At 34.1% G+C, this 26,055-nt stretch overlaps 3 protein-coding genes across 3 annotated transcripts; 1 reads left to right on the top strand and 2 right to left on the bottom strand.

The window, feature by feature from the left end:
* Positions 1-1,524: 1,524 nt before the first annotated feature.
* ITN1 (Ankyrin repeat family protein) lies at positions 1,525-5,899 on the top strand. Its single transcript, XM_068635549.2, has 4 exons — positions 1,525-1,792; positions 1,921-2,439; positions 3,234-3,643; positions 4,634-5,899. Exons 1-4 carry the CDS (start codon positions 1,774-1,776, stop codon positions 5,465-5,467), a joined length of 1,782 nt encoding a protein of 593 aa, XP_068491650.1. The 5' UTR covers positions 1,525-1,773; the 3' UTR covers positions 5,468-5,899.
* Positions 5,900-9,746: 3,847 nt separating this feature from the next.
* Positions 9,747-11,153, bottom strand: MAKR4 (membrane-associated kinase regulator). Its single transcript, XM_068635548.2, has one exon. The coding sequence runs from the start codon at positions 10,941-10,943 to the stop codon at positions 9,855-9,857; it is 1,089 nt and encodes a 362-aa protein (XP_068491649.1). The 5' UTR covers positions 10,944-11,153; the 3' UTR covers positions 9,747-9,854.
* A 2,421-nt stretch (positions 11,154-13,574) lies between these two features.
* LOC137828825 (structural maintenance of chromosomes protein) lies at positions 13,575-25,167 on the bottom strand. The gene is made up of 18 exons (XM_068635547.2): positions 24,909-25,167; positions 24,517-24,741; positions 23,937-24,032; positions 23,115-23,167; positions 22,728-22,824; positions 22,459-22,532; positions 21,641-21,755; positions 20,704-20,814; positions 19,747-19,823; positions 17,566-17,632; positions 16,507-16,572; positions 16,018-16,125; positions 15,779-15,909; positions 15,543-15,609; positions 15,365-15,432; positions 15,093-15,186; positions 14,520-14,590; positions 13,575-14,208 (listed from the first exon to the last, which is right to left on the bottom strand). Exons 1-18 carry the CDS (start codon positions 25,056-25,058, stop codon positions 13,848-13,850), a joined length of 2,031 nt encoding a protein of 676 aa, XP_068491648.2. The 5' UTR covers positions 25,059-25,167; the 3' UTR covers positions 13,575-13,847.
* Between the last annotated feature and the right edge of the window lie 888 nt (positions 25,168-26,055).

Genomic DNA, 26,055 nt, shown 5'->3' with positions numbered 1-26,055 from the left:
AAAAATATATAAGAAAAACTTCACATTTGATTTGTTTATATAATTTTATTTTTAATGTATAAACATTTATTTTGTCATCTTGAAGAGGTTAATAAATTCCAACTACTTTATTTGGAAGCTTGGAAATATTAAAGCTAATGCTTTATTTGGTAAAAAAAGAAATATGTTGAATGGAAATAAGTTGATAAAGTAAAAACATATGAAAAACAAGGTGGAAACTAAATGCGATAGGTAGAAGAGAACAGAAAAGAATGAAGAAAAAAAGAGTTAGAAATAATAAAAAGAATTTTATCATTTTTTAAAATTATTTTTCTTCTTCATTTTTGCCCCCAAACAAACAATCAAACTTTTGTATTTATGTCAGTTGAGGACAAGTTTGAGAACATGCCTTATCTGAATATACTAATCATATACTAAATTATACTTACTCCCTTAAATATGATATATTTTCGTTAATTGTCCAAAATAAATTAATTGTTTTTTACATATAACATCATATACTTGACAAATATTTGACTATAAGGTTATCAAGCATATTTTTTTTCTTCAATTTTAAGTGTGTTCAAATTCAAATCCAGAATTAAACATATGTGAAAACAATTTCTCTCACAAAAGAAGAAAACTATTATGAGTTAGGTCAGAATCATGATGACAAAATGTGCAATAGACACCTTCACCTTGACTTGAAGAATGTCTTACAAGTACTAACAAACAACTATTTAGGTTTACATTTTAGAAATATATGAATTGATAAAGAGATTGAATTTATTAAGAAGTAGATTTTTAAGTCTAATTTAACGTTATAAAATTGACTTATAAGAAGAGATTTGTACCCACTTATAAACTATGAAAGGTCTTAAAAAATATACTTAGAATGCATGAATTTTGTGTTTGTATAGTCCAACCAAAATCAAAAGAAATCAAGAAGAATAAGAAGATGTCGTTGTATGTGTTGACTCACTTGCACTCCGATTGAGCTGTCGCTAAAGCAATCGTCACCAAAGAAAAACGTTTCGTCATTATCTGATTCAATCACGATTCGGACCTTCATGCAGAAGATTGATAGGATGTTGGGGTCAGTAGAAGATGTTATAAAGAACTTGACATTGATATATGTGGTAGATATAACTCAAGTGACTCCGTTTACTGCAGCGTGAGAGGGGTGGGTTGGGGATCCCACATCAATTAAAAATTAAGACATTTTATAATATATAAGTGAGTGAAAACTTTACTTGAATATAAACAGATTTTATAAGGTTAAAGTTCAAAATACCGCTCACATTGAAACTGCGAACTCATTATCATAAATCACATTACTTAAAATTAATTTGTAAACCTCACCCAATTTTATTCTCATCATAAAAATATAAATTTTATTTTTAAAAAATATATAAAATTAAATATTGTAAGTAATGGTTATATTTAATACATTGCTTGCAATTAAGGAATCAATTTAACACAATAAAAATATTTATAGTTATATTAGCTTAATAAATGTTTTCACTCCCACGAAAAAACGAGTATCTTATCGATAAATTTTATAGGAAAAAAAAGAAGAAGACAGAAAAGTATAGAAAGGACAAGAAAAAGAAAAGTCGAAAATGTATTCCTCTGAATGTGCGTGTTTCTCTGAACTTTCCTCTGTCAATTTGTTGCTTCACTTTCCTTTCCTTTCCTTTCCGATTCTCCATATCTCATAACAATCCAAAGCCAACTCATTCTCTTACTCCCTTCACTTCCACTCTCTCCTCTTCTCCTTCTTCCACAACATCCATGGCCTCTCACCAACCAGGTTCTCCCTCTCTCTCTCTCTCTATATATATATATATATATGTATGTATATATACACACATATGTATGGATATATTGCTCCACTATTCTAAATTTTTCATTTTTCGATGACCCTTTTGCTTGTATCAGGAACCGGAGCTGACGGGCAAGGAGAAAAGGGCCCTCCGCCGCCGATCCCAGCAACGGCCTCTCAGAATCCGCTTTCTGAGATATCGCCATCGCCGTCGCCGTCGCCGTCTTCCTCGACGGCGCCGGCGCTGGTGCTGTCGAACTCGGGGAAGCGCATCGACCAGGCGGGGAAGAAGTACGTGAAGCAGGTGACGGGGCGGCACAACGACACGGAGCTGCACCTGGCGGCGCAGAGGGGCGACGTCGGCGCGGTGAGGCAGATTCTTCTCGACGTCGATTCTCAGGTCATGGGAACTCTCGGAGACGACGACGATCTCGACACCGAGATTGCGGAGGTGCGAGCTTGCCTCGTCAACGAAGAGAACGAGCTCGGTGAGACCCCCTTGTTCACTGCCGCCGAAAAGGGTCATCTCCATGTCGTGAAGGAACTTCTCAACCATTCCACCGCTCAGACTGTTTCCAAGAAGAACCGATCTGGATTTGATCCCTTGCATATTGCGGCTAGTCAAGGCCACCACCGTATGTATATATCTCTTTCTATTATCTTCTTTCTAGTATTTGTGTGTTTTTTGTGCTGCTTTGGTGAGTTAGTTATACGAGGAGTTATGTTATGAACGTATGAACATGTTCTGTGATTCTTGAGGTTTAGGAAAGAGATTGTAACTCCTAGAAAGTGAAGTAACTAATCTGAGTCATTGAACAAACTTTTCGGATGACTCTTCTCTAGAACAATGTTCTATTATGTACTAATGGTCATTGTCAGGGTGACGAATCAGGCGAGGTTTTGGCAGATTTTGGGACATATTAACGCTTGATTGAATGTTTGGTTATTCAGTTGGTTTGGTGTCATAGGCTTGGTATCCTTCTTATGAGTGTTGAACTCACTGAGTCTTTACCTAGAAGGTACATAGCCCCTGAAGTTGCGGGCTCTTCCTTGTGCGTGAAGTCACTTTAATATAGGACCGATCATAGCCATTGTTTAGAAATTTAGTTGTTGGTATTTGAAGTATATGTATAAACAAATTATAAATGTGTTGAAATATCAACCGTTGCTTTTCTCATCAGAGACCGAGACTATTTACTTTATTTTTACTTACTTTAGAGGAGCCAGGATCAAAGGAAAGTTATGAAGGGAGAGGATGATCTTTGTTACTCTAATAATTGAATGGATGGTATGCTTGGGTTCTTACTTTTAGACCTTGATAGCTTTTGGGTAGTTCATTGAGATGAGATGTTCTTATGTGCTGATGTAATGTAATGTGTGTTTGGTTTTCTGTTTTTCCATATGATTCATGGTGTATTTTGGTTTGCAGCCATTGTTCAGGTTTTGCTAGATTATGACCCGGGATTGAGCAAAACTATTGGTCCATCCAATTCGACTCCACTTATAACTGCAGCGACAAGAGGACACACGGAAGTGGTGAATGAGCTGCTGTCGAAGGATTGTAGCTTGTTGGAGATTGCTAGATCCAATGGCAAAAATGCATTGCATTTAGCAGCTCGTCAGGGTCATGTGGAGATTGTGAAAGCCTTGCTCAGTAAAGATCCGCAGTTGGCTCGGAGGACTGACAGGAAAGGGCAAACTGCATTGCATATGGCTGTAAAAGGGCAGAGTTGTGATGTGGTAAAATTACTTCTTGATGCGGATGCTGCTATTGTTATGCTTCCTGACAAATTTGGTAACACGGCACTACACGTGGCAACCAGGAAAAAACGAGTAGAGGTATGTCAACAGTTGCACCATATGTGTATAGATGAGGCCATATAATCAAGTTGCTAAAACTAATGGGAGTCTCACCAAATAGCTAAATAAGCCTTATCCCTACCCCTAGTAGCAGGATATTCGTGTCTTCTCTTGTTTTTATACCTAGGGTACTAATAATAATCTATGAAGCTCGGACATGCCTTTTAAATGATGAGTCCCTGTGTCATTGACACGTGTACAATACTCATACGATACGTATTGGTGAAATGTCTAATTAAAAAAAAAACATTCTTTGGGTCTTTGACAATTCTAATAGAGCTTCAACACAATTTTAAAAAGGACAAATACAATGATTTTCTAAAAACTCATAACTTAATTGTATAAGTTTCTATTATGATTGTAGACATAACGAACAAATCTTATATATAATTAGGAATATTTATATTATATATGTATTATTGCAAATTTTTTATTTAATCTCCTATCATATCTTCATATAGTGTGAAATTTGTTAAAGTTGTTAATTTTTCTTTAAATTAATCTCAACTAAAAGTGTCATTTTCAATGATGATGATAATCTCCTATCATATAATTCATAATATAATTCATAATGATGTAATATATAAATCCATGACCCCGTCTTCTGTATATTTTGGACATTTCACGTATTAGAAGTGTTCGTGTTACATAGATAATAATGTTATAGTTTTGTGAACATCAGTCCTTAATGCTGCTCTTAATCATTTAAATGTGGTGAGTTTTTATTCCAAAAGAAAACATTTATTACAATGTAATATAACAATGTTTTCTTTCCTAATTATAGCTTTTTAGATTTTCCATAAAATTATAAAATGCAACTAAACATGTAAAAGAAGCTGCTAATTTGGTACGGTTCATTTGTCCAGAAGTTTTGTGCCTTTTTTGTTGAACTTTTTTTCTTAATATAATCATCCATCATAGTTCCTCAAATGAAAATCTAATGCTATGGTTTCTCAACTTCCTGCACAGATAGTGAATGAGTTATTACATCTGCCAGACACCAATGTCAATGCATTAACCAGAGACCACAAAACAGCTCTTGACATTGCTGAAAGCCTTCCTCTCTCTGAAGAGGCATCAGATATAAAGGAATGTCTTTCTCGATATGGAGCACTTAGAGCTAACGAGCTCAACCAACCAAGGGATGAACTGAGGAAAACTGTTACTCAAATCAAGAAAGATGTTCACACTCAACTTGAACAAACCAAAAGAACGAACAAAAATGTTCATAATATTTCCAAAGAGTTAAGGAAACTCCACAGGGAAGGAATCAACAATGCCACTCAGTCAGTAACAGTGGTGGCGGTGCTGTTTGCTACAGTTGCTTTTGCTGCTATATTCACCGTGCCTGGCGGTGATAACGATGATGGCTCAGCTGTGGTAGCAGCTCATGCTGCTTTTAAAATCTTCTTCATCTTCAATGCTATTGCACTTTTTACATCTTTGGCTGTTGTGGTTGTTCAAATCACCTTGGTTAGAGGTGAAACTAAGGCAGAGAAAAGGGTGGTGGAGGTAATCAACAAGCTCATGTGGCTGGCTTCTGTCTGTACTTCGGTGGCATTTATTGCTTCTTCTTACATTGTTGTGGGTAGGAAGAACAAGTGGGCTGCTATTCTTGTTACAGTAGTTGGAGGGGTGATAATATCTGGAGTTATTGGCACCATGACTTTCTATGTGGTGAGGTCTAAGAGAAGCAGGTCAATGAGGAAGAAGGAGAAGCAGCTAGCCAGAAGAAGTGGATCTAACTCATGGCATCATTCTGAATTCTCCAACTCTGAGGTTGATCGGATTTATGCAATTTGATTTTGAACTTGCAACCTACACTGGTGATCATGAAGAACAACTTGTTGCAAAATCCATGACAGGTGTTTAGAGTTGCTCTATTTTACAACATTAAGAGTTCACTGTACAGGAAATTGGTCTCTCAAGACTTAGCTGCAGCTAATGCCTCTGTTGCTGCTGCTGGTTTTCTAGGATCTTGAGGAATTGGAATTAAGCACCTGTGTCATAGTCTTGATCCCATGTTGTGATTTACTAGGAAAATAAATTGAACATTGCTTTAATTATGAGTTTATGTATTGATGTATTATCAAAATATGGCTGCCACTTCTGTTGGTTACCCAGTATTTTATTAGAATTTTATTAGAATGTGACTGTAACCATCACAACTTACCTAGATTACACATGCATCATGTCCAGTGCTCAGAGAATGAAATAGTATACTTGTTAAATGTATTTTATTTATTTTTTATGAATTCGTGAGGTGAAAATGAGGTCTGCAATTTGTAGATAAGGGTATGATTGAGTTTGTAATGAAGGTTTTTATTTTTGTTCTCTGATTGAGCTTCAGCTCTTCAAAAGTGTGGTGTCAACTTGCACAGTGAAGCAAGATGTAGCAGCCAAATTTGAAAATATCATAGTGTTATAGTAAAGAAATTTGATATAAATAATAATCTAGTTTACACAAACAGTCATTATTGCCAGTTTAGGAGTAAAAAGAACACAGTGATGAAGTAAAAAATGAAAAAAAGGGACAAACTAATAGAAAAATAAGATGATAAATTAAATAAAAAGTAGCAGAATCTGAGCTGGGAAATTTTTTAGGAAAAGAAATGTTGGAACACAAAATAAGCATAAATATTTTAAACTCATGGTTATTAAAGTTGAACAAATCTTGTATCTTAATCATATATTTAAAAATCATAAGTCTCTGCATACTATTTTTAGTCTCTATGAATTTGAATGGTGAAAGTAAAAGAAGTTAAAAATAGTACATATACAAAAATTAAAATGGATAATTTTTTAAGTGCATTTGTTTACTGGGATGCTTTGGTCTACTTTAAGATCGTCAGCAACCATGCATAAATTTTTATTCTTAAGTTAAAATTATTAAGTATTAAAAGTGAGCAATAACTTTGAATTTTTTTTTCTGGTTTTTCTGGTTGTATTGTACTACATGGAAACATTGAAAACCTAATATTTGACACCTATTAGGACCACAATGGTTGCTATTTTAAAATGAAAACCACTCTAGTGCACTATTAACTGCACCATCTGCATCATGATGCTTGATTAATGGAAGGAAATTAAATTCTTTTAGTTTCAAAAATTAATTTCTATTTAATGATTTTTTAATAATTTTTAGTTTGGATTTTATTATGAGCAACTAAAATGATGCAAGTTGAGCCATGAAATTGCAAATGTAAGTGTGAAGCTCGGATACGGCCAAAAAGGTACCGTCGGTGTTTCCGATATACCGCGGACACGAACACACGACGGAAGCGTGTCCGACACGGTGTTGGACACTTTTTATTGGGCCGGAAACGATCCTCTTTCTGGATATGCCGGAGGAGGCACGTTTCCCTCCTTAGACACGCTATAAAAGCTAAAAAAAAATGCGGTTGAGTTTTTATGTTTTTCTTGATTTTTTTTTCATATAACAAAATATATTACTACATTTTAATTTATATATAGCCGTGTCCCGTGTCCTATAATTTTCAGTTTAGCCGTATTTCTGTGTCCGTGTCCGTGTCGTATCCGTGTCTGGGCTTCTTAAAAGATCCTTACAAGGGATACCATCCTTTGAATCCTGGCATGGAGGGGGTTTTATGGCACCAAGTTCTTTCTAGTGCCCTTCTTTATGAGTGGAGTATTTGAATGGATATTTGTATAAAAGAAGCACATGGCCATTTGGAGATTGTAACATGAGAAGTTGATTATTATAGTATTAAAGGTGGCTGTATTGTTTGAGGTTTCTTTGAAGTTTACACTAAAAAAATTATTAAATAAAAATGGTTTTTTTGTTACAATGAATGCATATGGAAAACACAAAGAGCTTATGCATGATCTATCAGACGATTGTGTTGTAATGTGGCAAGGTGATTGATTATGTTAGTTGTCACCTTTGAAATCGTGAGACCAAATAGGAACACTGAATGTTAAAAGTAGCCTGAATGTTGAAAGCGTGGATCTCAATGGCATTTAACAGCATTAAGAGCACTATCTGCAGAATAAACAGATACAGAATCAGACAATAATGAAAGCAAAAGGAGAATTATGTATTTAAGCAAAAGGACATGACTTTTCTCAAACACATGTTACATTACTCTATATATACAAACTTTATGATCCAGTTCTTCATCCTAAGAGACTATACTTATCCATCAATTATATATTACACTGTGTTGGTTTTAATAACTTGTGCTAAATATGAAGAGCTGAGACACAACAAAAATCTCTTCAGAATAAGATAAAGTAAAAATTTTACAACTACTGAAGTGCACCAGTTTCCAATTGTGATTTGATTAATATAGCTTTAAAATTGTTATATTTTTAAGTATAAGTTGTTTTTCTTCGAGGAGAAAAGCCAAGTAGAAGGCATCCACATTATACATAAAATATTTATTTCATACCTACAAAAGTTGTAGAACATCTGATAACTTAAAGAAATCAGAATAGAACCACCTGAAAAGCTGTTTGTCACCTTGTCTGCACTGAAGGATCTTTTTATACATAAGTGTGAATATTTTAACACATTCTTTTACGTATGAAGTTTACTTCCTCATAGCTCTTCTTTTTTCTTCTTTCTCAGTTGCTCTGACAAGCTTTTTGCCATATAATAGAATATAAGCTTACTTTAATGGTCAAGAAATTTTCTTCACAGAGAAATTAAAGGCCTATAAATGTCTTATAGTAGTTGCCAAGGGACGAAGACATGTGGGCTTCTACAATCATGATGATTGTTACCCTCTCAGTATTTGATAGAATTTAGAAGGGACCTAAAAAACATGTATTTCAACTTTAAAAGACATTTGTTTATTGGAAAAATTGGTGTATGGCAATCACATTTATTTGTTCATTAAAGAAATCTCATAAAATTAATGGAAACTTAGATGATCAAACTTGACAGATAAGCAAATACAATTCATTGGCACATGACATGAATAGATTCGTATTCTTTATTCTTGCCATCATTTTTTTTTTTTAAAAGAGGTGCAACACGAAGATTTCTCAACTTAGTAGTATTCTTGTTCAAACACGCTTAACTTCGAAGTTCTAATAGGATCCGGTGCATTATCTTAGTAGTATTCTTGTTTAAACACGCTTAACTTCGAAGTTCTAATAGGATCCGGTGCATTAGTGCTGGTATAATCGCACCTTCTTGTCATCATTTGAACACAACTGAATTAGTAGTATTCTTTGGCAGTGAGAGCCTAGGATTGCATTAGTAGATAGCTATAACTTTCTCATTTGTTTTCTAAGTTCAACTTTTTCTTTTTGAGAAGATCTTGCAATGTGCCTGTTCTCAATTTAATAGTTGTACATATTATTATGCTTTCCACTTCAACAATTGGGTTTTGATGTCCACATTACTCTTATATTCATTATGTTTGTACTGTGCCTGCACTAATCATTTCTTTCTCATGATTGATTAAAGGAATTGTGCAAAACAGAATCAATTTTTTAGTATCAAGTATCAGACATTTATAGTGCGCATTGTATTGTCACCATTCTAGTTGACATCATTTACAAGCAATGAGATTTCTAGTTGAAGATATACTTTTCACCATTCCTTATATGTTTTAAGATCCAGATGAAAATGCTTGATGTATACATATCGATTCCTATCATAGTACAATAATTGATTGTTACTGTTGATTTACAACCTGGAGAAAGATCAAATCAGTTTTTCAGGTTACAGAGTCCAAATTTTTAAAAAAAAAAAAACTGTCACTGTTTTGGTTGTTTCGATCAAAGTTTCATAAAACCAGAACTAAAACCGGGCCTATGAGACGAGGTTCATAGGATTTTCTTAGTTTGTAATTTTTTGTTTTGTCTCATAAAAGACTTAACATTTCTGGTCGATTCTTTTGTAATTCTCTGTTAAGTTATGAGATAGGTTTGTGTATTCGACTTGGGATTTTCAACAAACAAAGTTTTAGCTTGAAAGTGGATAGTACAATGTTATGAATTTCATTTTCAGAATAATCTCATTCTCTACTCTTAATAATTTGGTTAGGAACTAAAAGCAACTATCTTCTGTAGACAAGGTTTAAATAAATATCCATGATAACCATGAGTGTTTCTAAAATTAGTGCTGGTGAATGAAGCTATCTTTCACCAAAGTTACTTTTGAATTGAAAGACAATGTGTGAAGAATACAAAATAAGAAAAGCTATTTTTCAATTCCCTATCCGCCCCTCCGAGGTTCAACCCTCTCATGATCTTCACAAACTGAGGTTCTAGATGCAGACACTGAGTAGAGTCCTACTTCGCTTGCAGTCTTCTTTGAAGATAACACTTGCTGAGACTTCTTGCAGTGTGCAATTGCTCCCTGGATTGAATTTTCTATCTCTGAATTTGTACTGCTGCACCTTTTCAGCAGCTGCCGCGCTTGGCTTCCATATGATTTGTTTGAGAATGAAAATGAAGTTGAGCCAGACATAGATGAAGATGATGATGATGACTTGTTCCCTGATAGCATTTTGATGCCTACCGAGAATGACCTTCTGTGCTGGTTATTTTCATCCTCACTTGTCTTTTCTTTGTAGCTTCTCATGGCAGAATTAGAGGACTGATATCTGTCCCTGTGAATTTGTCCATATGGGTTTTTCTTTGCCACTTGCACATGCTTGTTCAAAACTTCCCTGGCTTTTGAAACCGATCCTTCATCTGCAACTTTGGTTGAGGTTGCATAGGTTTCATATGAGCAACCAGATTTTCCAAACCAAGACTTGAGATAAGCCCTTGAAGCCTTCAACTTTGAACCTAGTGAAGATTGCTTCAGTTTCTTTGTCCATGACTTCTTCTGGTTTTCAACAACAAATCCACCACTTGTATCTGTTGGGTAGGCAAGGTTGCAATACTCTTCAGGGTTTAGTTCTCTGCTAACTTGGCAAGAATCTGATGGAGAGATGTTGCAGGATTCAAATGGGGTGCCTGCAGTTGGTGTTGTGTAGGTAGTGGCTAGAGGAGTGCTAAAGAACTCCTCAAAGATATCATCTTCTTTGTCAAAAGGAGAGGTGGATTTTTCAAGGAGTTTTTCAACCATTTGTAACCTAGGGGGGAGGTGAAGAGGGAGGAGCTTTCCTTTGTAGAAAAGCTCATCAGCTGGTGAGGTTGTTGTTTCTTTCTCTTGAACAATGGAGGACATTTGGAACTCAAATTCTCTAGGCTGTGGATAGGATTGAGAATGGCAGAAGAAGTTGGAGTATGAGTTGACTTCCATGTCAATGTAATCATCATCTGCAGGATCACATGCTAAGAGTGTTGTAGCCATTGCTACTTCTCAGGTTCACTACTCTTGTATTTTGGACTTCTCTCTATCAGGGGATAGCAGCTAATGGTAGCTGAGGTTTTATTATGGAAAAATGAAGAGTGGTACTTGTACTGCTTTTGAAAGTGCATAGAATGATATATTCAAAAAGCAGTATCATGGAATTAGTGGTATTCTAATCTTGTTGCTTTTTATTTTTTATTTCATGTCTTGTCAATATTGAAGGATGTCAAATGTAAAATTAGGACCTGATTGGTTTTCTTATGGGGAGAAGCACTGACCCACCCAACATAACCATTGTGGCTTATTTCTAATTGGGATTGCTACTTTTATACTTCTTTTGCTGCCAATGGTAACTAGCATGACATGATTTAAATTATTTTGTTTCCACGAGAAATTAATAATGCAGAGAAATTGTCCAAAAACTGCAGTGTGTCTCACTGCAGGTTAGTTACTTGCTTAGTGCTGTTGGCATGATGAAGTCTTGCACAATGGGAAGCTAGAACCAAGATATTACATGATGATTGAAGCCATTGATTTGATTACTTTTAATCAAAACAAACATCTTAATTAAAAACCAGTGAATTGCAATGTTTTTTCTTGTTATGCAGAAGGGTATGCTTGAATGATATTAATATTTTAACTTGGCCTTTGTTTAGAAATTGGAGGACTAAAACTGAAAGAAAAGTACAACACCAGAATCTCCTGGCAGCAGTAACTACAGTATTTGTCCTTGACTCTCATACTGTGACTAAAGTCAGTTATGGGTACTTTTGTCTCTGGAAAGCTAGTCTGAAATTGAAAGAGTCTATTTTGGAACCTTGTATAACACTACATATTTCCCACGTCAACTAGAGATTAGAGATTTCATCGTGACAAACTCATCTCGTAAACTGGTTTTATAAGGTTGAGTTAGGCTTAAAGTTCATTTCTCACGTGATAAGCCAGTTTTATGAGATTGACTTAGGCTTAAAATCCACTTTTCACCTGATAAACTAGTTTTATGAGATTGATTTAGATTTAAAATCTACATCTTAATACATACAAGCAAATTGGGTTTCTGAACAAGACATGTCTGAGGGCATGCACTTTGGCATTCATATTAGTACTTAACTACTTATCATTGTGCTGTGCACCAAAATGAACATGATTAGGAAAGATGAATACCTTACATTTTAGCACTTTTAACTGGATTCCTGCCTTTGTTTTAACGCACTTTAGTGAATAATTGCACACGGGGAAAGCCCTGCCAAACCTTTTGGTTTGGTGTACACGGATGCAAAACATGGGCATCTTTTTCATTGATTTGAAATTATTCGTGTCTTCTTTAACTACACCACTTTTATGTTTATTAATTTCACTTTGAAAAATGAAGTTCTATCGTAAGTGAATAAAGTATTATAGTAAATGCACACACTGATCAAGAATGAGTAGAGAAAGAAGCAACACATGACCCGACAAGCAATGGTGGGAGAAGAGACTGAGGCCGGAATGCCTGCAAAGCTCGAGAGTGTGTTTGTCATCATCTTTTAACACACTCCTACCTACTTTTGAGTTTACCATCCTTTTCCCTTTTCCATTTTTTAGTCCAAACAAAACAAGAACCTCCTAACTTTTCCTCTTTTTTCCCCCAATTTGCAACTTCTTTCGTTGCCAACTCGCTAAAAAAACACAACCAAATTGTTGGTTCTTTCTGTCGATGCAGGACCTATGCTAATGGCCACCTTACTTTCATGCCCAGTTTGTCGCCAAGTTTGGTTGTCAAGCATCTTCATTTATTTTCTCAAACCTACTTATAGATTATAATATGATGTCAACATGGATTAAAACTGCATCTCTATCAGGAAAAATAAATAAAAAACACTACTTTGTTTTTGTTACTAGAAGGGATCAGATTTGAAAAAAAATGCCAAAATTTCCTTGTTAAGCCAATAATTTTCTTTGTCGTAACATCCATCTCAAGACTAATAATACACTTGGCGCATTTATCCCACGTGGATAGATTCATGAATTGTTTTTAGAATCACTTTACAAGATTGATTAGCAGCTACAAAATTTAAGTTCCATCCCTTAGAATGTTAGGTAGAGTCATTGGCAAAAAATTCCACCTATACTAGAAGACAAAGGTTCTTGGAACATAAGCTACATTCTAGTGAAGGTTTATTTGAATATAAACTCATTAAATATAGAAAGAAAGAAAAGGCAAGAAAAAGATTAAAAAAAAAAAAATCAAATTTTCAATGTTTATTTTGAAGAGAAATTAGAAGGAAATACACTTTTTGGTAACTACCACTTAGCAAAGAAAAAACACTCCAAAAAAGGGAAGAACACTTGTTATATTTCTTATTTTATTTTATAAATATTTTATAATAAAAATAATAAACAACTCTGTTAAAAAGGGAGGAACACTTTGAATATCTCTTATTTCACTTTTTTATTTCTATCTAAAAATTCTTATTTGTTTTCTCTGATCCAAACATGCCATAAATATAGATAGTTCAAAGATAAATGCTAACACACTTTTTTAACACTATTGTCAACTAAAATTTGTTAGAGAAGACTAAAAATTGCATACATAACTCATAATTTTGCAATTTTCAACCAATAGAAGAATGACAGTAGAATAGGATAGGATGACATTAGAATTTCTCCAGTCATTCGATTTAACGGTTCTATTCATAACCATACTAATTGTTTCAAATAACTGTGACTGGTCTGCATGTTACATACTCATTAATTTACAGAAGAATCAAGAAATTATGCTCTAATGTTTACAAATTAAAAGATATCTGGATCCAAACTGAGGCTTCATTAAGAGCCGACCCATGCTTTCAAATTTATGATACTTGAACTTGCCTCCTTATAAAAATACAACAGCAAGCTTAATTACTCATAAATAAGATTGACCTAACTAGAAGCCAATTCTTTTTCAAGCTCATCAAATTCCCAATCACCAATTTCTTCTGCTGAATAATCTTGACTAACCTTCCCAAACTCAGATTCCAGCTGAGCTAACTCAGCTTCATGGTCTAATACCTGGTCAGCCTTAACTGAAGATGATTTTGGCTCTTCATCTGTCTCTGGCTTTGAAAGCTCTGCACCATGAGCTGGTGCAGAAAGTGAAGGAGTACCATCCAACTTCTCAGAAGGTGGAGTTTCAACCTTTGCAGGACTCTCTATATCAAGAATTGGTCTCTCAATAGACTCAAATTTAGTTCGTAACTTTCCAATGGCATCAAACAGCTCTTTAACTCTCCCTTCATCATTCCTGGATTGGTGAGACCAACAAGTGAAAAGGAAATAATTTAGTACAAGGTGTCTGATGCAACGATAATCTTCTATTCATGGAAACGGCATTTATTACAACATCTTGCATATCAATAAATGATAAAATGTTTTCACACGAAGAGAACAAAATGGTTTGTAAAAGGTGAGTTTGGGTGAAAACCGGTTACAAAAATTCCAACTTTCTGCTGGATTAAGACAAATTTATTTTGAACTTGTATAAAAAAAAAAACTGTTCAATTCTCAAGTTAATAAAGCAGCCCAATAAAGTTATATAGAAAGAAAATACAGAACCTGGAAACTTTCCCATGCTGAGCGTAAAACTGCTGTTTCATATTATCCACTACACTGAAGGTGGTAATGATCTGAAACAACGAAAGAAAACCATCAACAAATCCGAGCAAATCATAAGCACTACTCCATTGCTTTGGCCATGGACAAAACATACAGCATACAACATATATTGGGAGATCAAACTTATTTAAGCAGAAAGCAAGGACTAGCAGCAGCCAACAGCATTGATAGTCTTATCCTATTAGGTAAAGTCAGTTGGAATTGGATACCCTGTAGTTCATTTTAAAACTGCAGGTTGTGCAGTTCAAGATCTCACCATTAAAATGTTTAAGCTCTTTTATTAAAAAAAAGCAAATACAGTTTAAAACTCGTGGGTTATTGGATAGAAGTGGACAAGGTGCAGTTCATTTTTAAACTGCCGAAGATCTGCCTTCAAAGTAAGTTACATGGATTGCATGTTGCCATTAGAGTTAAAAAACCAAATTCACACTTGCACAATCCAAAACAATAGATAAGTAAAACTGCTAGATGAACAAGCCAGTGATTTCAAATTATGCTAGGTTGCATATATACCTTGGCTTCGTAGGTCAAATATTCCTCCTCAAGATTTTTCCTTGGACTTAATACTTCTGAATCCTCAGTATCTGAACTGGATGTCATCTTTAACCTGTATCCTCAACAAAATCGGAGAAAATAGATAAACAAAATAACACATGGACAAATGAAAATACCAATCATTTGATTACCAGCTCATTTATTGAAGATAATCTAATTTTTTGTGTTAACGAGGTGAAAATATTGCACTCAAAGAAATATACAATCGAACACCCTTAAAAGGTATTTACCTCTGATTTAAATTCTTGAGGTTCACGACAAATGTTCCAATATGGTTAATAGAAGGCTCTAACTCTTTCTGCACACAACATAGCAGGTCATACTACCAATGGGAAAAACCAGGAGGGAAGTAAAAAGGAGTCTGTCATTATACATCCATTATTTGAATCAGCAAAGCGTAACAAGTACCTGATAAGCAGTAAGAAGTTGAATGGCCAAGTTCACAAAGTAGTCCTCATGTCTCCCCAATTCATCACTTTAAAAAAGTAAGGATTAGTGAAAATAATAATTCGTGAAAAATAAAGAACAAAAGCAGAATAACTATAATTTATAGATTTCTTGTTGAAGGATATAGTAGTATATGTGAAATTGGTCTATTTTACAGGCAACGAAACATTTATCATTACTCAAATTCAGTTCCATACTTGACCTGCTTGTCGTTAGTTTCTGCATTTGACCGCTGAAGAACCCAAGTATCTTCCAGAAAATTAATCCAGGTTTTGATAACATCTGCTTCAACCTTACATGAGCTAATGGCTTTTGAAAATTCATCTTCCTATCGATCAAGGTCAAACCAAAATTTCAGACAACTAGATGCTGAGAGTCACACTATTCAGGAATGTTTATTTAAGGATACGTAAAATTGAAAAATAGAACTTCGAACCTTTATCTTCAGGTGCTCAACTATCTGATTGTTTGCTTCCTCAAACTGGTCTCTCTCTTCCCTCACATTCCATAGCCGTGCTTGAGCAGCAGCCAAAGAAGTGTTAACCTACCTCAGATGCCAGATTTCAATTATTTATAAATTAGTTAAGAAAGGCATCATCACTCCTCCAACAACATCCCATATATTAAAGTTGGAGTCATTTTAACAATATAATAAGCAAACTACCATTTATTGCTATTAGCAGAAAACTCAAAGAACAAAATTCACATTCAATGTCCAAAGAATCTTACATATGCAGGCAATACAAGGTTTCTCGACAAATATCAATCCATAATCCACAAGGATATAAAAGAGACAACAAGATTGCATGACCAGCACATTGCATGAGTAGAAATGAAGAAAATAATAAATAAACCCATTTTGTCAAGCAAATATCATTTACAACAAGTCTCCCCACCACCACAAGAAAAAAGTGGAATATCATACCTTTTTCAATTCAGCTTCAAGATCTTCTTTTTTACGCTGCAGTTCAGATATCTCTGCTGTCAGTTCCTGAAATTGAGGAAGAAAGAAAAATCAGTTGTCCCCCTACAACAGATGGAAGACTTAGTACTCACAGGCAGATGTTATTTTTCAATTATGGTCTTCGCTCCTATGCATGCACACAAGGAAATGGATCGTCTCACTACAAACTTAATCAACTACACATCCCCCAAAATAACAGTAAACCAAATGAAGGGTATATATATATATATAAAACCTTCCATATCATATATAAATGTATTAAAAAAGAACAAATACAAAAAACAAACCCTAATCGGTGCATATATATCCCCAATTATGTATTGAAGTCTACTTATGAATGCAAATTACACATTCTGGAAATCTCTTCTGGTATAAACTATGAAGAAAATTGAAATGATGATAAAGGAAGCTACATATAAACTTCACATGCTAATGCAATAAAGCCTTTATCAGTGTTGATCATATTGTCCATACATTATTTCTGTTAAAAATTCCACATCGACTAAAAATATGGTCAAATTATAGTATATAAGTAGATACAAATCTTACAAGTCGATTTTGTGAAATTGAGTTAGACTAAAAGTCTACTTTCTAAGATGGTATTAGAATCTATCCTAGCAAGGTTTGTTGAGTTTATCATGCATCCGCTATTGTATTAGCCACAAATATCTAATCTCATGCTCGAGAGGTCCAGTCCTCTCGGTGTGAGAGAGTGTATTAGATATCTCACACACTTAAGTATATAAGTATGAGCAAATCTCACTTTACATACCGGTTTTATGAAGTTGAGTTAAGCTTAAAGACCATTTTCTAAGAATTTTAATATATCAACAAATTGAATCTAGAACAACAGCATAGATAAGTACATGTACAACCATGAAATCCCCATTTGAAATATAATACATTCCAAAGCAAATACAGACAATGAACATAGTGATGCCCGTTGAACTTTTAACTAGCTTCTCCTTTTCACTAGCTTCCCGGTTTGAAAAATAATATATTCCAAAGCAAATACATTACCTTCTCCTTTTCACTAGCTTCACCATCTTTAGCTACTCGAACTTTTAATGCTTCCTCTTTTTGTACTCTGTAAAATTAGAGAGAACTATTGTTTAGTGCTCATTAACTTAAGCAGAATATTGAATAACAAAAAACGCAGTTAATCAGTGACATCATCTACAAAGGCTAAACAATGAACTAAAAGTGTAGGCAGAAGGTAGAATATTCATTAAATTTGCTCCTTTGCAGGTACTTAAGAAATATATGATTGAACAAACATTCAGTGCCAACCAATCATTGAATTTCTAGAATAAGCCTGTTCATTTTTAGCCCACCAGTTCTCTTATATTCCTCCTCCCCAAATTACAGGCCAGTCTCACACCTATATCCCAAAATATGCAGGCAGCACAATTCAACATACATGAGCTCAAATACCCAAATTTTCGCTTACAGTAAACATTCCAAATATTTTGATAATCTTGTTAAGATTTGATAGTGGACTACAGCAGCATTCCATTGCTTTAAAATTCAGAATCAATCAATTTCAATTTTGTATACACATATTTCTTCAATTATTTCCAATCAGGATCTTCAAATTGGTTATTCAGTAGGGTCTGAAACATGTTTTATGGATAGTGGGCTTTTATTATTTACCTCATGTGATGTCCTCTGTTTGAATTTCTATTTGTGTTTTGTAATTTCTAGTGGCTGATCATTATTTAAATAGGTCATAGATTCGTAGAACACTCAGTCCCCAAGTTTGACAGGTACTATATAACTGAGGCAGCCAACTATATGCAGTAGTGATGACGACGACACTGATGAACAACATTACTTAGAGCAATATCCTTGCCACCAGATTGTTTTTATTTTATGTGTCTATCTGTTGTGTGACTCATGGGACTCGTCCATCAGCATTTAGTGATATACTCTGATGTCCTAATTTGTATCCATAACTGTTACCCAGCTGAATACCTGAAATTCAGTCCATCCAAACAGACAAATCCTAAACCACCGTCCTACAAATTTGCCTATATAACCGACCAATGTCTGATTCCTGAGGCAAAAGTTTGCCAGAAATGTTCAATAATGAGAAAATTACAATGCAATAACTGCCCATTTATTATTCAACAGGGATACTTACAAAATTTTAAAACCTTTAATTAGAAGTATGAGATCATATTGTAAGTAAATGAAATGATTTTACTAACCGAAATACTAATTTCTATATTTTAATAGAAATTGATAGAATAAAATAATCATAAATTAGAGTGAAATTTGTAAAATAAAAAATAAGGAGAAATATACAAGGAATAAAAAGCATTCTTCAGTAGTCTTTTTCCAACATTATTACATATTTCCTTACCTTCAAAGTAAAATCTTTTAACAATGAATCCTTTCTTACCAAAACCATTGTCAAATATAGCTTTTTAAAATCAAAGTTGGCTCCTCTAAAGTAAAAAGATGTTTTTTACAGGATAAGCACACTTACAGTTGTTGACAAAGAAATTAGTTGAGATTGCAATAAAAATCAAGTAAACAAACTTTAAGGCAGTGACAATCTTGATAATCAATGGTTATTAGGGTATCCTCTAAAGTACACTCCACTCACTTTTGAGGAGTCAAATCCTGGTAGGATCTATTATCAGGGACAGAGGAGAAAAAAGGTCAAACAACAGATTTTCTCTTCATTGTAGGACTTAAAGCGACTACCATGGTTCATATCAAGCTCAAGCAGAAAGTTTCTCACAAGATTTTAAGAGCACAAAAGTTTCATTAGATAATAGAATCTGGATGCCACGATGCAGTGTTCTTATAGCTAGCAAGAAATAGACAAACAGCACACCCTGTTCCTAAGTGAAGACAGTGTACTGACACTTTATATGACATACTATGAACTTGTAGAAGCATAAAACTGCTCGATTGTAAAACATTGACTAATAAGTTATGAATGATACCTCATTCCACCACCACTACAATTTCTAAATGGATGGACATACTTCTGGCATATTTGAGCCCACTTACAAATAAAACAGATTTATTGATCGGAAACTGAAAATAAAAGCTATTGTTTTAAAAACAAAATGCTAAATAAAATACTTTCAACAAAACCTATTTCTCTGGTGAGTATAGCAAATATGAATTCAGATGAGAAAGAATAAAGACAAGAATATAAGAGATGATAATAATTTGACAGGACACCTGTTTTCTAAAATACGCTTTTCAGCTTTTACAGCAGAGTTGGCAAGAGATTCCGTCAAAACCTTCAGCTTATCAACCTACTTAAAAACACAAAAGTATGTATAGAAAACAATAAAAATATATTACCAAAAAAATATGGGGAAAATAATAGAAAGAAGGCCAGATACCAAGGAACTACATTCAATCAGAACACTCCAATAAGACTGAGAACATTTCAGAGCAGAATAACCCCAAATGTAAGTTCTACTTCTACCAGTTCATTCACACTAAAAAATAGTTAGATCCAAACTAGGACACCTGGTAGTTGTATTGTTTTGAAAAATTTGAATACAACCTGATAACAAAATGTAGAGGGTGAGGGGACAATTAAAACTAAACATGATAACATAGAGAGTCATGATAACATAGAGAATAATGTTTACTTTTTTATAATGTCATGTTAATGGAAAGAATAAAATAATTAATAGAATTAAAAATTAACCATAACATTTTGTTCATACGATTCACAACTAGAGAACGGTAATTATGAAATTTAGAAATGCTACAAATCTTTCTAATTTTCTTTTCAATTTCTCTCTGTTTTCTGAGTGATTCATTTTTTATTTTGGTGAACTCAAGGTAAACCATTCCAATTTTAATTGCCATAAAATCAGTTTTTCATACAAGGAAATATAATTTGTACCTCTAGTAAACATTTTTTTATATGATTGACAGACTAGAGAGAAAGGTAATTATGAAAATTAAAAATGCTAAAAATCTTTCTAATTTTTTTTCGGTTTCTCTACTTTTATGAGTGATTCAAAAACTCTTTTTTTTCGGTTTCTCTTCTCAAGGTAAACAATTCCAATTTTAATTGCTACAAAAAAATTAGTTTTTCATACAGGGAAATATAATTTTTACCTCTTGTTTTCCTTTCTCCTACCCTTCCCAAAGAAACTAATAAAGGAAGAAATGTACCTTTTGAGCATGAATTTCAGGAGAGTCTCCATTGCTTAAATTTTTTTTCTTCAGCAATAATGCTTCCAGTCTGGAACAGATTCTAATTTGAGCAAGGGCAATTTTCAAAGCCTGAAAAATGATTGGTTGGTTATAATCCACTCTCTAACACAGAGAGGTCTACGTAAATAAAACAAACAGTAAATTATTATATATAAAACTACATTACATTGCATCACAGTAATTAGAATCTTAAACTTCCACGTGATATGGCTACCTCATACTTCATCATATCATAAGATGAATCACAAATGACTTTGTATCTTACTACACATGAATGAATCTATGCAATCAATACAAATTACAAGATTCGATAATTTGTTTTTCTTTTCTCTTCTTTTTTTCTTTCACAAATTCTCATGAAAGAGAGTGAGAATGCATATAAGCATGAATTGCTAAATGAAAAGGAATTGAAGGAGCGCTTCTAAACTTATCTATATGAATATTCCACTACTTCACCCACTCATTCAATGCATGCACTCTATTTGACCACATCATAGCTCCATTCCCGTTGTCATGATAGTTGGTAAGTAAAACAAAAAAATGCTTAATTATGAAAGCATCACAGTTCAATTAAGAATTAAGCACAGTAAAGCTTCAAAATCCAAAACATTAAATATTTAAAACGATCAAACCTGACATCTGATAAATGTTATGTTCCTGTTGAAGGGTGACGAGTGATGGACAATAGAACTAAGGAATTTACAGTCTAGTAACAAGAAGCAAGAATGCTAGCAGCATCCTTGACTAATAAAACATTATTATTACATGGCATAGTGAGAGGCTGACTCTAAATGTTTCAGATAAGCTTGTTCCATCATCTTATTACTATATTAGTTACTAAAAAAAATCATTATTGGCAACAAATGATTTGGCGGAAGTTATGACAGAAACAAACCTCTAGAGTTGCTGTTGTTTCCTCAGTAGCTTTAAAATCAACTTTGTTTACAGGACCCTGTGAATTTGTTAACTCATTGAGCTTTTTCTTAAGAGTAGAGGCTTCAACATCTAGTCTGCAGTCAATAAGCAAAACGAGACATGACTTGCTGTGTAATATTAGACATTCAATAAGACTATTTCAGATATTATCAATTAAAGCAACTTTAAAATGGAACAGTATTTTATAACTAACATAAAATGATTGACCTATAATAAAGATATAATCAACTACTTAAATGTGGATATATCCAAAAATAGATCAAGATAGCAAAAGCTTAAGCCTGGAAGAACAGAAATGATTGAATTTGGTTTATCTTCTATAGAAGTGAACTTGCCATTTTATTTCATTTTTCTTTGATATTAGTTAAAGGAATATATCAATTAACTTTGTAGAGCTGTAGTGCCTGATTATGCTTACTACATAAATCCAAAGCATCATGACATACATAAAGGATAATGAAATAAAGTTAATAATTGTAAGTTAGTAAATAACAAGGGGAAGACAGAGAGGTCTCACGCTGTGAAATCTTAAAACAATATGCTCCTAGTCAATGCCAATAAATATATATTTCTCAATGTAAAAGACCAAAAACAATCACTTCTATATCCTACTAGGTGATGTGACTACATGAATTGCCAGACGCCATTTGGCTCATTTAAAGACCAAATCTTCAGAAACATGATGACACATTTGAACTTAAGATCCTATCTCAAGACTTAGGTGTCTATCAGAGGTACAAAGAAAATGACAATGGAAACCTATGTCTTCACACTGACCTTGCAACATCAGAATTGAGTTTCAACCCAGTGATGGCACCTTGTGCAAATTGAAGCAATTCCTCTCGCTTCACCTAATGAATGAACAAGGTAAACATATAACAATCTTACTAAATGCATAAAGAAGAAGTAGTAGCCTTACCATTGATTTGTGAAGTCACGACTAAACACCAAAAATACATTTAATCAAAGAGAGAAAACAGAGGAAGCATTTACTACTGACCAATACCTCTGTCCATAGATACAAGGGAAATAAAAATCATCCTTACCAGTACTTCATCTTCATAGCTTGAAAAAGCTGTTGCTAAATCTTGCAGGCTGCTTACTATGGCATCATGAACTTCTTTTCCTCCAGTAAGACAGAGTCTATACAGATAAGGATGAGGAAAGTAAGATTAGACGTATCTTCCGCAAAACTGCAACATTTGAAATTTCTCACAAAGATACAAATGAAATCAAAATTTTAGGCACGAAGACATTCTTTTCACAATAACAATACATTGATCATTAAAACCACACGAAAATTGCAGCAAAGAATTTCATATCCCGGATCAGCTAGATCCAGATGTCATTCGTCAACATAAGATCTAAGATAAGTCATGGCAAAACACAATGAGAGATTCAAATATCAGTATATATAAAAGCAGTAAACTCACCCGAACATCTCCAGGAGAAGGGAAACCTCTTCCTCATCAGGAGCGTGAATAATCTGAGGAATAGAAAAGAGTTAACCCTGCGGTTAACCTCCATTATCAGCAAAAAAAAAACAAATTGACTTATCCAGAATGATATTCTTTTACCAATATAATGAAAATGGTAAAACATAAAGCTGCATACACCAGAGAGAAACTAAGGACGAAAAGGTATGTTCAACTAGATCAAAATATATTTGATAGAATATTATTGGGAAAAACAAAGTCTAGCATGGACTAAATATAGAACCTGAAAAAAGTATATAAATGGGGGACAACTCTCACCTTACAAGACGATTTTGAGGTTGAATTATGCAAAAACCGACATTGTAAAAAATATTCACGAAAAGTTATTTTGTTAAAGTAAAGAAAATTACATTATGTTTAACATTAAATTATTTTTTTAGACATAAAGGGTGCCTCTTTCAATAGTAAATATTAATGCAAACCCACCCACAGTCAAAAAGGGAAAAGAAAACAATATATATATATAGAACATGGTATTTGTACTGCATGTGTGCACACATCCTTTACAGTCTGAGACAGTGAATTCAATTCAAGCTTACATCTCAGGCTTTCACCAAGTTAATGTCATGTCTCACTTCAAAAGTACAATTGAAACTAGCTTCTCTTTTTGCACCCTTTTTGCTAAAAGACAGTTTAAAACACTAAAGTTTTATGCTTTACAGAACAAATGATAGATATCTCTGTTATAAAGATACGTACCAATATACCATGGGAAGTTCAGGATATTTATACATGATAATCAACATTAATTGAACATACCATGGATAATGTTATACCCTCCAATGCCTGACTTTGAAGGAAAACATCACGAAAATTTAATGGTTCACCCCCAGCATCAGAATCATAGTAAAGAACCTGAAAAGAAACAATAGAATAACAAACACAAACGGTTAAGGTAAAAGGATGCCATTATGTTCACTATTTTTGAGGAATACATTAACAACATAAAAATTTGGGCATCAACTACCTACTAACAGGGAAAATTTCCTCCTGTAATCTAGTTGGGAAAACAAACAGCAACAGCTTCTGAAGTAGACTAGACTTAGCTAGGGAATGGCATCAATACGCCATAAATCCGGAGGATTGCAAGCAGTGACATCACACTCCTATTAACAAATTTTCTACTATTTTTAAATTCTATGGAAAACTACAAAATCGCTTACTAAGTACCGAGGGGAGACCTACAAAACTTTGTACTTCAAATAATAGACAGTGTATTAGGAAAAGTGTCTTAAAGAGGCAGCATAGTCATCAAAGGTGTGGCCAAATTTCTGCAAAGTATAAAATCAGTCATGGCAAACTACTGTACATATGAAAAACGAAGGTTTCGAATTCAAACCTGAGATGGTCTCCTTGGGTTCTCCTTGGCTTCTTCAACTGCAAGGTGCTGCTCGAGAGTCCTCTCTTTACCTTCAGCCAACGAGGCTTCAAACAACTTCTGAATTTCTTGAAGCACAGCCACCCATCTTCTAAGCAACTCCACTCTCTCAGGTCCCCTGAAAGATATAGCAGCGTCTTCCAACCTCTTAATGGTCTGCGCAACACTTCTGAAATTCCTAGCACCCTGCATAGTGTGCATAACAGAACATAACACGAAATTAAAATTCTCCTATCGGGATTGGAACTACGCACACAAAAGAGGATGGTTATTGATTGGTCTCAGTTTAGTGACTAACATACACACTGATGCATTAATTAAAACGAGAGAAGATAAAAGAGGAATTGATTTACAATGCGATCCTGAAGGATTTTGGCACCCTCGGCGACGGCTTGGCCGGCTTGCTGCACGACGGTGTCGGCGTAGTTCTTGACGGTGCGAGTGAGGTTGTTCTTGTTGCCGACTTCAACGGCTTTGTTCACCGCAGATCTCAGCCACGACATGATTGGTCTCAGCCACTCCGAGTCGGAATTCGGGGATGGAAGAAGGAAGCAACAAGTTTAATTAGGGTTTGGAATGTTAGGAGCGAGAACGAGAAGAAGGTTACGGAGAATCACAATGAACACCGACCATCTCTCTGTGACTCTGTTGTTTGCTTCGTCTCGGTTTTCCAGAGGGTCAAGATTACGAGGCTCAACGACGACGTTTCGATCTTCAATTTTTTTTGAAAAAAATAAGATTTCCACTTTTATTTAGTTCCTAAAAAAAGTGTGGTTGGTTACACTACACAGTTTGGATAGTTTTCTAAAGGCTGCACCCCCTCAAAGTTCTTTTCTCACCCCATCAAATAGGTGAAATAATTAAAATAAGTTAATTAATTTATTTTCATTTTTGAAAACTCTTTTCTAAATATATTTTTGAAAATTTCATCCAGAAATCTTATTTTAAAAATTTTAGAAAATAATTTTTGGAATATAAAAAAAGTGTTTAGAGAGATTCCAAAAAAAAACAATCTCAAAGTTATTTAAAGAATGTGTAAAATCGTTTTTTCAAATATTATTGATAGAGTTTAGGAAAAAATATCCTTTATAAAGATGTAAATTTGTCACAAGTTTCTCCTACATTGTTTTTGTAATTCTAAAATCAATTTTTCTCATTTCGGTCAAAATATTTGTATTTGCGTTAAATTAATTTGTGATGTTGTGTTTAAACAAAATCAAATAATAATTTTAAACACATAAATATTTTACAATCCATATTGGTGGGTGGGTCGACATATAATGTATCTATGAGTTTTCTTGAATTGGGTCTCATTAAGAGATTGTGCATAACCACCATTTGATATATATATCACAGATGTTAGAAAATGTTTTAGCAAATTGGGCATATATTGTTGAAGAGGTTTGGTGTCCCCTTGTACTTGTGTAGCGAGGTCAAGGTCGTGCCATGGGTTTGCATTCGACAAGTTGAGCTAAAAACCTTGCACGGAAGGTGTCAAAT

This window comes from Phaseolus vulgaris, chromosome 7, assembly GCF_051622355.1.
Source record: "Phaseolus vulgaris cultivar YP4 chromosome 7, ASM5162235v1, whole genome shotgun sequence".
Classification (NCBI taxonomy): domain Eukaryota; kingdom Viridiplantae; phylum Streptophyta; class Magnoliopsida; order Fabales; family Fabaceae; genus Phaseolus; species Phaseolus vulgaris.
Note: the sequence above shows the minus strand (reverse complement) of the source record. Positions and strands in the feature narration are given on the sequence as shown.

Bases quoted from the DNA above. Each gene is read 5' to 3' on its own strand.
- MAKR4 (XM_068635548.2), bottom strand. From the start codon at position 10,943: ATGGCTACAACACTCTTAGCATGTGATCCTGCAGATGATGATTACATT.
- LOC137828825 (XM_068635547.2), bottom strand. From the start codon at position 25,058: ATGTCGTGGCTGAGATCTGCGGTGAACAAAGCCGTTGAAGTCGGCAAC. The intron at 24,033-24,516 runs GTTTGAATTCGA...GTTTCTTTTCAG, and splicing joins ACCCAAGGAGACCATCTCAG to GTTCTTTACTATGATTCTGA. The intron at 16,573-17,565 runs GTAATGTATTTG...CCTCAATTTCAG, and splicing joins AAGCTAGTGAAAAGGAGAAG to GAACTGACAGCAGAGATATC.
- ITN1 (XM_068635549.2), top strand. The intron at 2,440-3,233 runs GTATGTATATAT...TTTGGTTTGCAG, and splicing joins GGCTAGTCAAGGCCACCACC to CCATTGTTCAGGTTTTGCTA. The intron at 3,644-4,633 runs GTATGTCAACAG...CTTCCTGCACAG, and splicing joins CCAGGAAAAAACGAGTAGAG to ATAGTGAATGAGTTATTACA.